At 39.5% G+C, this 12,617-nt stretch overlaps 1 protein-coding gene across 2 annotated transcripts; it reads left to right on the top strand.

Moving 5' to 3' along the window:
• The first annotated feature begins 5,697 nt into the window (after positions 1 to 5,697).
• LOC132793110 (probable transaldolase) lies at positions 5,698 to 6,876 on the top strand. Of its 2 annotated transcripts, XM_060802784.1 has the most exons (2): positions 5,698 to 6,449; positions 6,519 to 6,876. In XM_060802784.1, exons 1-2 carry the CDS (start codon positions 5,800 to 5,802, stop codon positions 6,859 to 6,861), a joined length of 993 nt encoding a protein of 330 aa, XP_060658767.1. In that variant the 5' UTR covers positions 5,698 to 5,799; the 3' UTR covers positions 6,862 to 6,876. The 2 variants fall into 2 exon arrangements, with proteins under 2 accessions (XP_060658767.1, XP_060658766.1); XM_060802783.1 differs by having other exon boundaries at positions 5,699 to 6,876.
• The last annotated feature ends 5,741 nt before the right edge of the window (positions 6,877 to 12,617 follow it).

Here is a 12,617-nt window from a genome sequence, read left to right as displayed (position 1 = left end):
ATGACTGATGGCTATCTTTAAAAGCATATTCTTTTTAATGCTTCCCTAAAGAACTCAACTATTAATCGGTAATTGCTTCGTTAAAGATAAAGATTCGTTAACAAAGAACTTTATTAAGGGGACGTTGATTTGAATTAGACAATGAAGTCTCTCAACAATCATCTGCAGTTGATTGACTAAAGAAACATATATGGAGAATAACGAAGAATATAATTTAAACGAATATTTACATTTTTGTATTTAAAAAAAATATATTACAAAAATAGGCCTTTAAAAACTATTATCTTGATGCTTGCATTAAAAAATAAAACTATTGCAGGAAAGCAAACTATGAATTTGAATTAAATCTACATTTAAGTAGAATTGATATAATCTTTGGTATTAGCTTTCTCTATAAAATGTCAATTTTAATTTGAATTAACTGTTTTTTTATAAATTAAATTAATTTTTAAGTACAGCAATTAAGCAATTTAAATCTTAATCTTAAAATTTTTATTTAAGAAAGCATAGAATTAATTATAATCATATTATCTTACATTCATGTAATACTCATTTATTGCAATCGACATTAAGTCGAACGAAAATCATTAACTCATGAATTTAAATGATCTGAAGAACTTTAATTGACATTAATATTCAGTTATAGTTTGATTAATTCTATTTAAGGATCCGATTGTCGCAGCTATCAATAGAAGTGTTACTACAATAAACTATTTCAATAGGTGTGGAGCAACCCTTTAATTGCAATTGCTCGATGGCAGCAGCTGCTCTTGAGATGTGTGAATGCGAGTGAATATATTCGAATATTCAGAGTCATTGAAGTGGCGGCAAAAATACATTTCGAGTGCAACGAGGGGTGACACTGTGAGGCAAGGGATGGGCAGAGAGAGAGAGCAGAGTGTGCAGCAAATAAATCAGCAAATGGTAACAAAACAGAATGCAAAAGCAAAATCAAAAAATACAAAACAAAATGTGGAAGTAAAAAAAGAGAACTGCAAAGTCTGCTGGCAGCTGCAGCCAAAAAGTTGTGCAAACTGCAAATCGGCAACTTGTTGTTATTGTTGTTGCGCATAATTAGCAACAACGGCAACAACAAGAACAGCAGCAACAATAACAACAACATTGAAAAGGAGTCCGAGACATGCCCAGCCTAAGGAGGTTGCGCATGCGCCACACGCTGCGATAAGCAAGAACAAGACAGACAGAGAAGAATAAGAAAGAGGGAGAGCGAGACAACTGCTTTGCTTTGCTTTGCACGTGACTCGGAACTGGAACTGGATCGAAGTGTTGTATAACGGTCGAATCAGGTCGGGTCGATTGGTCGACTGCTTAATTGCAGTGTCTCAATTTTCAGGGATTTGAATTGGGAAATTTCGAGCGTCGTGACTCATAGCTGAGCAGCTCAGGAAGTGGCCAAAGGAGGCACATGGCATATGTTGCATGTCGGCCACCATGCTTGACCCCTTCAGCTCGTTGAACAGAGGTGCGGAGCAGGGGCTGGGTCTGACCTCCGCCTCGACTCGCTTGTTGCACGCAGAGTTGTTGTCGCATTGCATTTGAATTCACAATTTACCCTTTAGGGTTTTGTTTTACTATTAGCAGTTTTATTATTTTTCATTATTGTTTTGTTGGCTTTCAGCCTGCGCTTTTTGTTTGGTAATTACTTGACAGACGAAGGGTCTGAACTTCGTGTTCGGGTTGAACGAACTGGCAAAGAGTTGCAGCGGATGTTGCTGGAACACTCATATGCTGCAACTGCACAGCATTGGATGCACAAACTACCAACACTTGGCAGTTGCTTATCAATTCAGTTGTTGAGATAAAATGAAGTTAGATAAGATATGATTCGAGGTTTACTTATGAGCATTCATCATGTTTATGTTTGCGTCACTCTCTCGCTTGCTTGCTCCCTTGCCAATCTGTGTTTGAACAACCAGGTAAAGGTAGAGCATACTATTTATAGAACTATCGTCGGCAGACTGGAGATAACATCAGTCAGATAGGCGATCATATAGGGGCAAACTGGTGAAGTATTGTGCTACTCGGGTTTTCAATTTTACAAAATGAAAGAAAACTGTTTCCTTTGAGATCTATTCTGAGTGAAAACCTATGATAAATCTTATAGCAATTCATTAAGAAAATATCTTATAAATATCTTTATACCTCTCATCTTAAATATTAAGTAATACGTATAGTAAAAATAATTTAATTTTCGTTCAAATAAAAACTCTACAAATGAGCTGCAATTCTCACCGCATTAAAACGCGGTTTAAGCGAGTTAAAATGCGAATCTTTTTGTGTAAATTTTGAACTTAATTTCATTTTTCTGCGCTCCACATTAAAATACTTAAACAATGGCATTGCCAAATGTGACACGATGCAGCGTGTGAAAAGTAGATACCAAATTGTCTCAGGCTAGAGAAGAGAGCAGATTTTATATCAAAAGAAAACCAGATTAGAGTGCGGGTCACTTTTGGGCTGATTTGGAAATTAACATTTTATGCAAATGTTGGCAAGACTTGAATTGACTTTCAGTATCTCTATATTCATATACAAGATAAGAAACGAATTTATTTCTTAATTATTAAATGGAACTCACGTCATTGGTAAGAGCAAAAAAGAAGCAAACACAATGAAACCATTGAACGTTCTACTCTCTGCTGTCGTTGTTGTTGTGTAATTTTCTCAAAAAATTAATCAGCAAAATGTTGTCACTTTGTTAATGTATCGAATAACCGAATTGTCGAGTAATTTGAGTCGTAATTGCGCTGGTAATCGAGTATGCTGCTTAATTTGGACCTGCAAATTGAAGTTCAGATTCGAGTAAATTATGTGGAAATTGTAGAACACTCAAAGAATTAGCGTAGCTAAGCAAAGTTTTTGTTTTTTTGGGTTCTTTAATGTGTGTTTATTTCAACAGTCCAAAGCAGCTGCATGTGCAACGAAACGCTTGATAAACAGGGCAAAAGCGGATGACACCTGTGCCTCGGCTGATGACGCTGGTTCATGGCAAGATAATGACGGACGTTGAGTCCAACGCGTTGCGAAGGCAACCCGAAAATTTGTAGGTGCATGTGAGTTGAACAAAATTGCTGGCAAAATGCAGTCGAGTGTGTAAAGTGAAGTTGAGGTCGCGTTAGGATGTTTGCTGTGGTGGCGGCGGGGTGTGTCCATTGGCTACAACAACGATGAAGCGACGGGAGCTGATTCCTCATGTCCAGGTTCCGCTTCGCTTGGCTGCCTTTTGGGCCTGGGAAAGTGCTCAAAATGACGTCGCGTAATTGACCTTTTTCGGTCACATTTTCCACACAGCCAACAACGTATGAAAATGGAATTTCAATAAGAGGAAACACGCCCACAGAAACAACAGCAACAGCAGCAGCAAAACAACAATAAACGCAATTGTAGAATTTCAATTGTTTATGTTTTGTTTATGATTATTTAACAGTCAACTTGGCTGACGAATGTCACCACTTGATTTGCATAACAAAAACATTGCTCAACAAATGCAATCAAAAGTAAACAATTTTAGTGGCAGCCCTCTGGCATTAACATCAAGTCTTTTTTAACATGAATGGACCCAAATACATAACACAACATAACAGACAATATATATAGTAAGTGAGTGAGCGTGTTTTTCGTTTGTTTATCCATTGGCAGCTCTAGGCAAGCGCAACTAATTGTGAGCAACAAACCATTTGCCATATGGAAGCACCTTTTCGCCCTGGAGCTGCGGATGCAACCATAAACAATTTGGTGGGAACTTTGCTTGGCCAACACTTTAAAGATTCGTATACCCCGTGTGCATTGGCAGCAAGAGTATCATGTGTTAATAATGGACACAAGCATGCAACAGGCAGCAGAATTCTTGGCTTCCACTATTTTAGATCAAATTTAGCAGCCAAGTCGATGATCCATTTCAACCCTATGCGAAAACGCTTGCTGGGAATACAAATTCCCCTGTTTATATGCAAATTATTCTCGCACTTTTGTAAGAAATTTGATAAATATCATTCTACTATGTATAAATGCTGTTTATCAGCGTAGTGATCTATTCAGAATTAATTTGTAATATGAAAAACTGCTTTTAAATGTAAATTCTTTAAATGCTTACAACAAGTTGGTATCCCCCTATATAATTTGATCGTTATTCTAGCTTACAGGGTGTCTCGCAGTTGTACACACTCAGTCGCTACTTTACTGCTCTAATTTATGTGAAATTTGCAAGCGCAAGAGTTCAAAAATGTTTTTCGTTTACTCCACTCTAATGGCATTTTTATGCTTTGTTTAGAATTCCAAGCAGACCAGAGGGGATTGTTACTCTACATTCACGCTATCAATCTAATATTAGTTCTGCATATTAAAAAGTATATTTCCCAAGAATTTGAATTTAACTTTTTGTACTTTAATAACAACATTGAAAATACTACGATAAGAAATAAATGTGTTTCAAAACTATACGATATTTATGAATTCGAACTTGAATGGATAGTAAAAACAAATTTCGCTTAATGTGAAAAATGTCTCCATAACAACGAGCCCAACCTAGGTTTAAAACCATAACCATAACCATCTTCGTTCGCCCTTGTTGCCTGTTTAAACAAGTTGAACAGAAATTTTGTAGGTTTGTGCTCGGTTCGTGTGAACGATTCTCAAACCCGTTGTTTATTTGAATTTCGCGCTTCATTTGCTTTTCGGCTTCAGTGACGAGTTTCCGGTTCAATAAAAAAACAACTATGTATAATAAACAAAAAAAAAACAAAGCCAAAGAAATGCGCAGCAAAACATGCGTGGGCTTTTAGCTCTTAGTTTTGTGGCTCGATTGCCGTTTAATTTGCTTAACCACTGAAATTTAAATGCGCGCTGAGCTGCCTACAAAAATGAACTAAATAGTAGCTTAAGCTTCCCATTGGAATGTGCGTGCGCACGCGCCACTTCCAGTCCCCCTTCCCCTTTCCAGCAACGTGTTCCACTCTGCTTTGGGCTGGCTACAAAAGCGGAAGTGCACTGTCAGCTGTTGCTTTGAAGCTGCCGTCCGTCGTTGCAATCAGTTTGGCTCTTGCAGTGGCACGTCCACCACCAAAATTAACTGACAACTAAACGGCAAACTTGAAAAGATTTTTACGGCACACTCACATATTTTTCCATAGGCAATTGCACTTAACGAGTCATTGGCAGCCCCCTTGGCAGCGCTAGCCTCTAGTTCTCCTCTTCTTCCCTGCCCCGGGTAGAAGCCAAACTTAAACTCAAATCCAGAGTCCAACAGCAAACTACAAAGCGACAGCGACAACGACATGTGACCTCATTCTTAGCTTAAGCGCTGCGTAAAATGCAATTTACGCAGAAAAACAAAATACGCAAAACCAAAAGCAACATCAAAGCAAAGCCAAACGAAAAACAAATGCAAAATGCAGTGGCAACTAAAATGAAAGCTCTTTGGACTCACCAATGCAGCTGCAACCCATATTTGTGTTGTATAAAGCCGAAGAAAGGTGTGACAATATAATACACTGTTTAATTCCAACTAAACACTTAATTACTCACTTTAAAAAAAAAACATTTTTCACTTTTCAGCAGTCGCGGTACCGAAGCTTATTGCAATTACAGCGTTGCATTTGTGCGATAATTATCGATAACCAAACTAAGATTGCTGATCGCCATAATTTAAATCTCCTTTGATATCGATATCAAGTGTCAGTTCTACTCACGAATGCTGTGAAATATCGACATTGCTTTTATATTCACTGCAATATGGTATTTTCTAAATTTAATTAAATAGTGTAATATTTTCTTTTAATAATGGCTGCACTTGCAATACGCGCATTACCCAATGCACAATTGGCAAAACTATGGAACATCCAAATTTTACGTCAAATGTCCAACAAGTGCGAGAAAAAGTCTGCGTTGAAAGATTTGCAGAAAGTAACCACAATAGTTGCTGATACGAGTGACTTTGCAGAATTGAAAAAATATAAAGCAACAGATGCCACAACAAATCCATCCATTGTGCTGGCAGCATCCACAAAAGAGAGCAATCTGAAGTTAATATGCAAAGCAGTCGAGTATGGCAAGTGTCAAAAGGGAGCCAAAGCGCAACAGGCATCGGAAACTGTTGATTACCTGACCGTATTGTTTGGCAGTGAAATTCTCAAGATAATTCCTGGTAGAGTGTCGACAGAAGTCGATGCACGTCTCTCGTTCAACACGAAAGCAAGTGTGGCAAAGGCGCTGAAGTTGATTGAGCTATATAGTAAATTTGAAGTGGATAAAAAGCGTATTCTTATCAAGCTGGCCTCCACCTGGGAGGGTATTCAAGCAGCCAAAATCCTGGAGAAGGAACATGGTGTGCACTGCAATTTAACACTAATGTTCTCACTGGCCCAGGCGATAGCTTGTGCCGAGGCAGGAGTTACGCTGATCTCGCCCTTTGTGGGTCGCATCTTCGATTGGTATGTGGCCAACACAGATACCAAGAAATTCGAGCCACACAATGATCCGGGTGTAATCTCAACCACCAGGATCTACAATTACTACAAGAAGTTCGGCTACGAGACTCAAGTAATGGGTGCGTCATTCAGAAACATTGATCAGATCAAGGCATTGGCTGGCTGTGATCTCTTGACGATTAGTCCTGCACTGCTTCAGGAATTGGAGTGCGATAAGAGTGAAGTGAAGCCAGCGTTATCTGTTGAATGTGCCAAGAAAGCAGATATTAAGAAAGTATGCATGGACGAGAGTCAATTCAGATACGTGCTCAATGCTGATGCGATGGCGTCAGATAAATTAGCCGATGGCATTCGTAAGTTTACGGTAGACACTGTAAAACTCGAGAATCTAATGAAAGAATATTTGAGCTATTAAAAACAATCTAGAAGTAGGTTCTTTCTCCTCCCCGCGTCACGCACTTAAGCGACAAGCGGCAAACGGCAAATAGCAAAAATAACAAAAAGAGCTTAAAAAGGGCCGCGCTGTAAAAAAGCAATTTGTAATATCATTCTGACCAAGAAGAGAGGGGCAGTGATGCAGTACTAAGCGGATCGAAAACAGCGCACGCATTGCAATTGGATTGCTTTGCCTTTGCCTCAAGCGAGTCTCAAATAACAATAGACCAATAGACCAATTGCTCTTTGCCGTGTTGCCTTTGCCTTTGTCTTTTTATGCGCCCGACCAGCCTGACATCAAATTCCCAAATGATCGACCAATTTGTCAAATGCTCCATGCTTGCGTTGCGCCCATTACCGAGTGCTCCAACAGCAATGCCAAGTATCTAGATACATTTGTATCTGTGGTGCTTGGTGCATGGGAAACGTTATACTTGAGATTATCAGCTGCATTTTGGTGCGAGATTTCGCGCTGTGTGGCCCCGGATGTCTTAAGTGCCTCATAAAGCGAAGGGTTTTTGTGGTAATTGAAATAGTTTTCTAACCTATTATTATCTGTTCTGATATTATGACAACAGCTAGCGAGACTCCTTTGCTGGCTTGGTCGGGGTCGACCTCTGGTCTAGTTTTGTTGGGCAGCCTTAGAAGCGTTCACTTTTGGCCAGCACAAACTGTATGTGGCTTGTGTGTCAATGCCTTTTTTTGTTGTCGTATTGTTTATTAGCTGTGTATGTTGGCAACCGGCAAGTGGCCAATATACGGGTTGGCTTTTACCCGCGCCAGTCCAGAAACGATGGCAGCCTTGGTTTTGTTGCTTTGCAGCCAATGCTGCTCCAATTCGCCGACTTCTCTATTTTTTTTATTTTTCGTTAGCTTAGTTTTTGTTATTTTTATTTCTTATTATTTATTTTTTGTGTTTGTATTTTTTCTTAGCTGTCTCAAATGTCTTTATTTTGTTTACTTCCATTTGTCGTCGCTGTTTGTTGCTTTTATTTCAATTAAGCAATTTTTACAGCGAAACCTTCGAGTCGTCGACATCGTCGTGGTTGCTTTTTTCTTGTTTTTTTTTGCCGTTGCGATTTGAATTTTTGCAGCGTCGCCAAAACCCCGGAACACATTTGAACGGCCACAGATTTATGAGTTTTTGCCTAGACGACTTAACATAAGGTTACCGCATGCAACATATCATAATATAGATCTAGTTACAGACATAATACTTAAAGACTCATGACTTCATATTTGGTGTACAGTTGCCACAGCTTATAAATGCACCGAAACGTGCCCAAAATTTCATTTTGTTCAGTGTAATACTATCTTTTCTCTTTCTTTATCTCTGTCTCCAACTTTTTCAAAGTTGTACGTATATTTTATAAGTTTTTTATATCAAAAATGTTTGCAATAAAAGTTTGTATTAGGTCGAAGCGGTTCAAAATAATGGTTATTTGATTAAGCTTTTTTAAGTGTTGATCGCAAATATTTTAAGTATACTTCTCACAATGGGCAATTTAATTTCTTAAATATTCTTCAGAGTGGTTCAGCATACTGGTTCAATAGTAACTAAGACATATTTTGTAGTTACTATATACCTCGTCCCGTTTTTCTTTTCTTGAACAACATTTCCTTCAAGAGTTGAGCAAAAAACAGTGGAGAAAATAACGCCGTTGCCTGTTTCAATGCTCCACCGTCTCAAAGAGTTTCAACCAGCTGTTACAGCTGTATATTGAATAGTTGCTTTCCTCTGCCTTTCTCCACAATCAATGAACTCTTTTTTTGTCTTTTGTTGTACTTTCTCAACTCCCACCTCAGATGGTTAACATCAATTAAGTTTCAGCGAAGCTTTCAATGCTTTCTGCAGCCCTCTAAATTACCGTACAAATGTGAGGTTCGATGACAAACAAATTAGCAGGCGCCCAGGTAAAGACTCTGTACATAAAGATTGTCGGGTTAAGGGTTCCATAACCTTGTCGTTTACCGCTATTGAACCACAGCACGTCCCAGCTAGAGCGGCATTTATCAAAAGCTGTCAGAGAGTGAGAGGCACATGCACATTCATCCATCCATCCATCCATTGAGGCATTCATCCATAACCACAGTCATGTCCATGCATTATGCACTCACAGACAGACAGACAGACAGACAAGGAGAATAAACACAACACTGTGTGCGACATCTAAGATAAACGTTCTGCAACGGAATTCCAATATCTCATTTGCAGCAACGATAACCCTCCCCAACACACACATATGCATTATAAATATTTATTATCGCCGTGTTTGTAAATGCACTCGGAAGGTATCGTAGACGACCTAGATATCCGGTGCGCTTATCAGTTATCACAATTATGTAGCACCCAACTGAAGCTCTGGAAATTATTTTATTTTATTTATTTAGCTCAAGTCTGTTTCTGTGCTGTACTCAATGGAAGCGGGAATCTCATCGTTCCAATGAATGCGAATCCTCTGTGCACTCCTTTTATAGGAAATTCCTCATTTTTCGGTTTGCATTGTTCAGAAAACATTGTTTATGGCGAGGGTTGCTGTATGTCTGTGTGTTGTGGGGGGACTCTAATTTGTATTAGGGTCATATTTCACTTGTAGGGTTTCCAGCGAAGTTTCATTTTAATTTTATTGTTTGTCGCTGGGCCATTGAAACACAAGGAAACCGAACCGAATGCATTGTTTTCTTCGCTTTACTTTTTTTTTGGCCATGCTTCGACTTCAGCTGCAAGTCCACTTACAGTACATTATTCCAACCCTGCGGTTATTTTTGGATCTCGTTCACGGGGAGGGTGCAAAAAGCATTTCGTGGGTTTCGTTTATTTCTCCTATTAATAATCGACAATTGTTGGCGCACTTTAATGCCGAAAAATACTAACGACAGCTGGCGTATGGATTTCTATTTCTATTTTAATGATTTATTTGCACTCGAATCAGATATTATGTCACATGCCATATGCTACAAATAAATAGTATACGACATTATTATTTTTGGTATTCAGGTTGATTGCAAACAGCAGTCAACATGTGGCAAAATGTTGGGAAGCGAAAAGGGTGCGGAGCTAACAGCAAAAGCAATTCTGCGAATTCCAAATTCTTTGTAAGTCGATGCAACAAAAAAAGGTGAAAAAATTCACACTCGACGAATGCAAATGAGGCAGGCACAAACCACAACACAGACAAGACACTCAGCCAAGTCGCAAGTGGCCAAGAGTCGCAGCTGAAAACTGAATCACTTGGAAAACATTGCAATTTAAGCAGAAAATATGGTCTTAAACTAGTTTTACCACGTTTTTGCCTTCAAGCTGCAGCGCAAGTGGCCAGCAAACGACGACAATAGAAAATGCTTGTGATTGAAAAACAGTTGCGTGTTTTCAAATATTTAAAAATGTGATCTACAAAACAGGAGAAAGACTTAAATTAGCACTGCTTGTCTAAAGCAGTTAAAGCAGTGCAGCGCCATGCAAATCTGCAAGCAGTTGCGAATACGCCATATTTGCACATGAATGAATTTCTGATTGAATATTTGCATATTTTATTGTTTTGATTTTATATGTGCGTCACTGTCAACAAACTCGTTTCTTCTGCTGGCAGGTGAAGTGTTCGATCACTGCACATCATCCATATACACATATATAGTGTCTCTCTCTCTTTCTTGTTCTTTGCTGCTGTACGTGCCGAGCTTGACTAAACAGTTGACAAAGCCAGACAGTCACGTCTCGAGTTGAACAGCATTTCTTCTGTTCAGGCAGTTGACGAAAAATTTCCCTTTATGAGCGATCTGTATTATCGATTCTTTATGCCGTATACTCAGTATTCTATGCGCTGCAGCTACCTGCTGGCATTCGACATGTTGGTCAACTAATAAGCGACTTGATACAACAAACACGTAGCTCGCTTCATAGAGTTATTAGTGTCGTCTTAAAAGGCCAAATAGCTGGAGATATAGTTGGGGATGGGGCGAGAAGAGCGCATGCATTATGACTTTGAAATGTGGAAGCATTTTCTTTTGTGTGTGATCATTTCTTATAATAAATAAACAACAAAATTACCATAAGCAGCCAAGCCCAAATTTATGATTAATAAACCAATTTCAATATTCAAGTGAGGATTACTTAAATAATAAAAAAAAGATATAAATAGAAATTGTTTGCCAGTTATCAAAAAATACAAAATAGAAAGATCGTGTAACCTTAGCACAGTTCAAAGTAATCAGCAACAAAATCTAGTTTTAGGCAAATGTAAGTTGAACACAATGGCAAAGCATTGTTAAGAGCAGCTCTCTGGACAGACAATGTTTCAGCCAACAGCGCGCAAATGGTAATTGAAATTGTGATGAATAGCCAGCGAGTGTTAATGAGTACTTTGCCCGAACTCAGCTCAGTTCGGCTCGGCTCAGCGGCATTCCTCGACGTTCAGTTCAGTTTGCTGTTATTAATCAAGAGGAGGTATTCTCTAGAGAGGAGAATCTGTGAGCGAGGCCAATGCAAAATTGCAGCGTTCAGCTTAGACAAAGAGCAGAGGCGATCGCTGATGGCTAAGAACAGCACAAAACCGGCAACAGTTCGAGTTGCCGGCAGCGACAGCCGGCAGCATCCTCCTCATCATCAACAGGTAGTAAAACGCCAAGACGTGCCCATCAATATTGAAGACAATAGCATCATCGTGCGTGACATGTTCGGCTTCAAGCTGATCAACGCTCTCGCTCTTTCCGAGCAACGAAGGCAGCTGGCGAATGAGCGCACAAAGCAAAAGCGAATGAATGAGTGCACTCACTCACTCACGCATTCACTCAGTCACTCGCTTCGAACTTCCAACTTCAGACTTCACTCAAGAACACAAAGCAAGATAGCGAGTATTCAACAGATACACACCTCGACCAAAAAGCAGTTTGAAATACTGGTTTTCTGCATGCGGCCAAGTTCGTTACAAAGATTTGCTTTCATTTTTCCGTTAGCAGCCACAACGAGCAGGCCTCTCTATGTGTGTATGTGAATGTGTTTGCTTTGTGTGTATCTGAGAGATACCTTTACACTGTTGCAGCTGCTGTCGTTGTGTGCGGACACGATCTTAGGTACAAAAGAGAATCGCATTCGAGCCGAGTTCTCTCAGCCTGGCTTTGCCTTGCCTTCGCCTTTGTGCTGCTTTGCTTTGTGCGTTTCTTTCGCCTCGACTGTTATGTTAATCCATTGGTTAAACATCCCAGTCGCCGTCGCAGTCGCCTTCCCAATCCCTATCCCGTGCCCAGAGTGCTCACCTGAGTGCGGCAGCTGCAGCTGCGCTGCGTCGAACAGGTAGCAGACGGTTATTTGATTATTCAACAGCCATTTTTTTGTGTAGCTTCCTCTCAAGCGAGCCCTTCGAGCCCAGGTAAAAGACCTGGTTTCTGACGAAGCCAAGCCTTGTCATTTTCGCTTGAATTTTTGCAGTTTTTCCTGTTTTTATTATCGACATTTGGTTCGAGTGTTAGAAACGCATCTGTCAGTTCTTTCCGCAATCCACAGCAGACCTACAAGTACAAACTCTCAGATACTTTTTGAGCGTTTTCAAGTTGCCTTTTTTTCAGGGTAATTGTTTTTATTTTTTTGGGGCATTTTTTTCTGGAATCTTGAATTACTCCCGCAGCAGAATTTTATTGATACGCTCGAGAGCCAATTGAAAATCAATTTTCGTATAATTTATGACCATCTGGTGGCCACAGAAGTCAAGCGTTCTTTGCTGTTTTTATAGGGTATAGTAA

Source organism: Drosophila nasuta, chromosome 3 (genome assembly GCF_023558535.2).
Source record: "Drosophila nasuta strain 15112-1781.00 chromosome 3, ASM2355853v1, whole genome shotgun sequence".
Taxonomy (NCBI): domain Eukaryota; kingdom Metazoa; phylum Arthropoda; class Insecta; order Diptera; family Drosophilidae; genus Drosophila; species Drosophila nasuta.
This window is presented reverse-complemented; position numbering and strand designations above follow the sequence as displayed.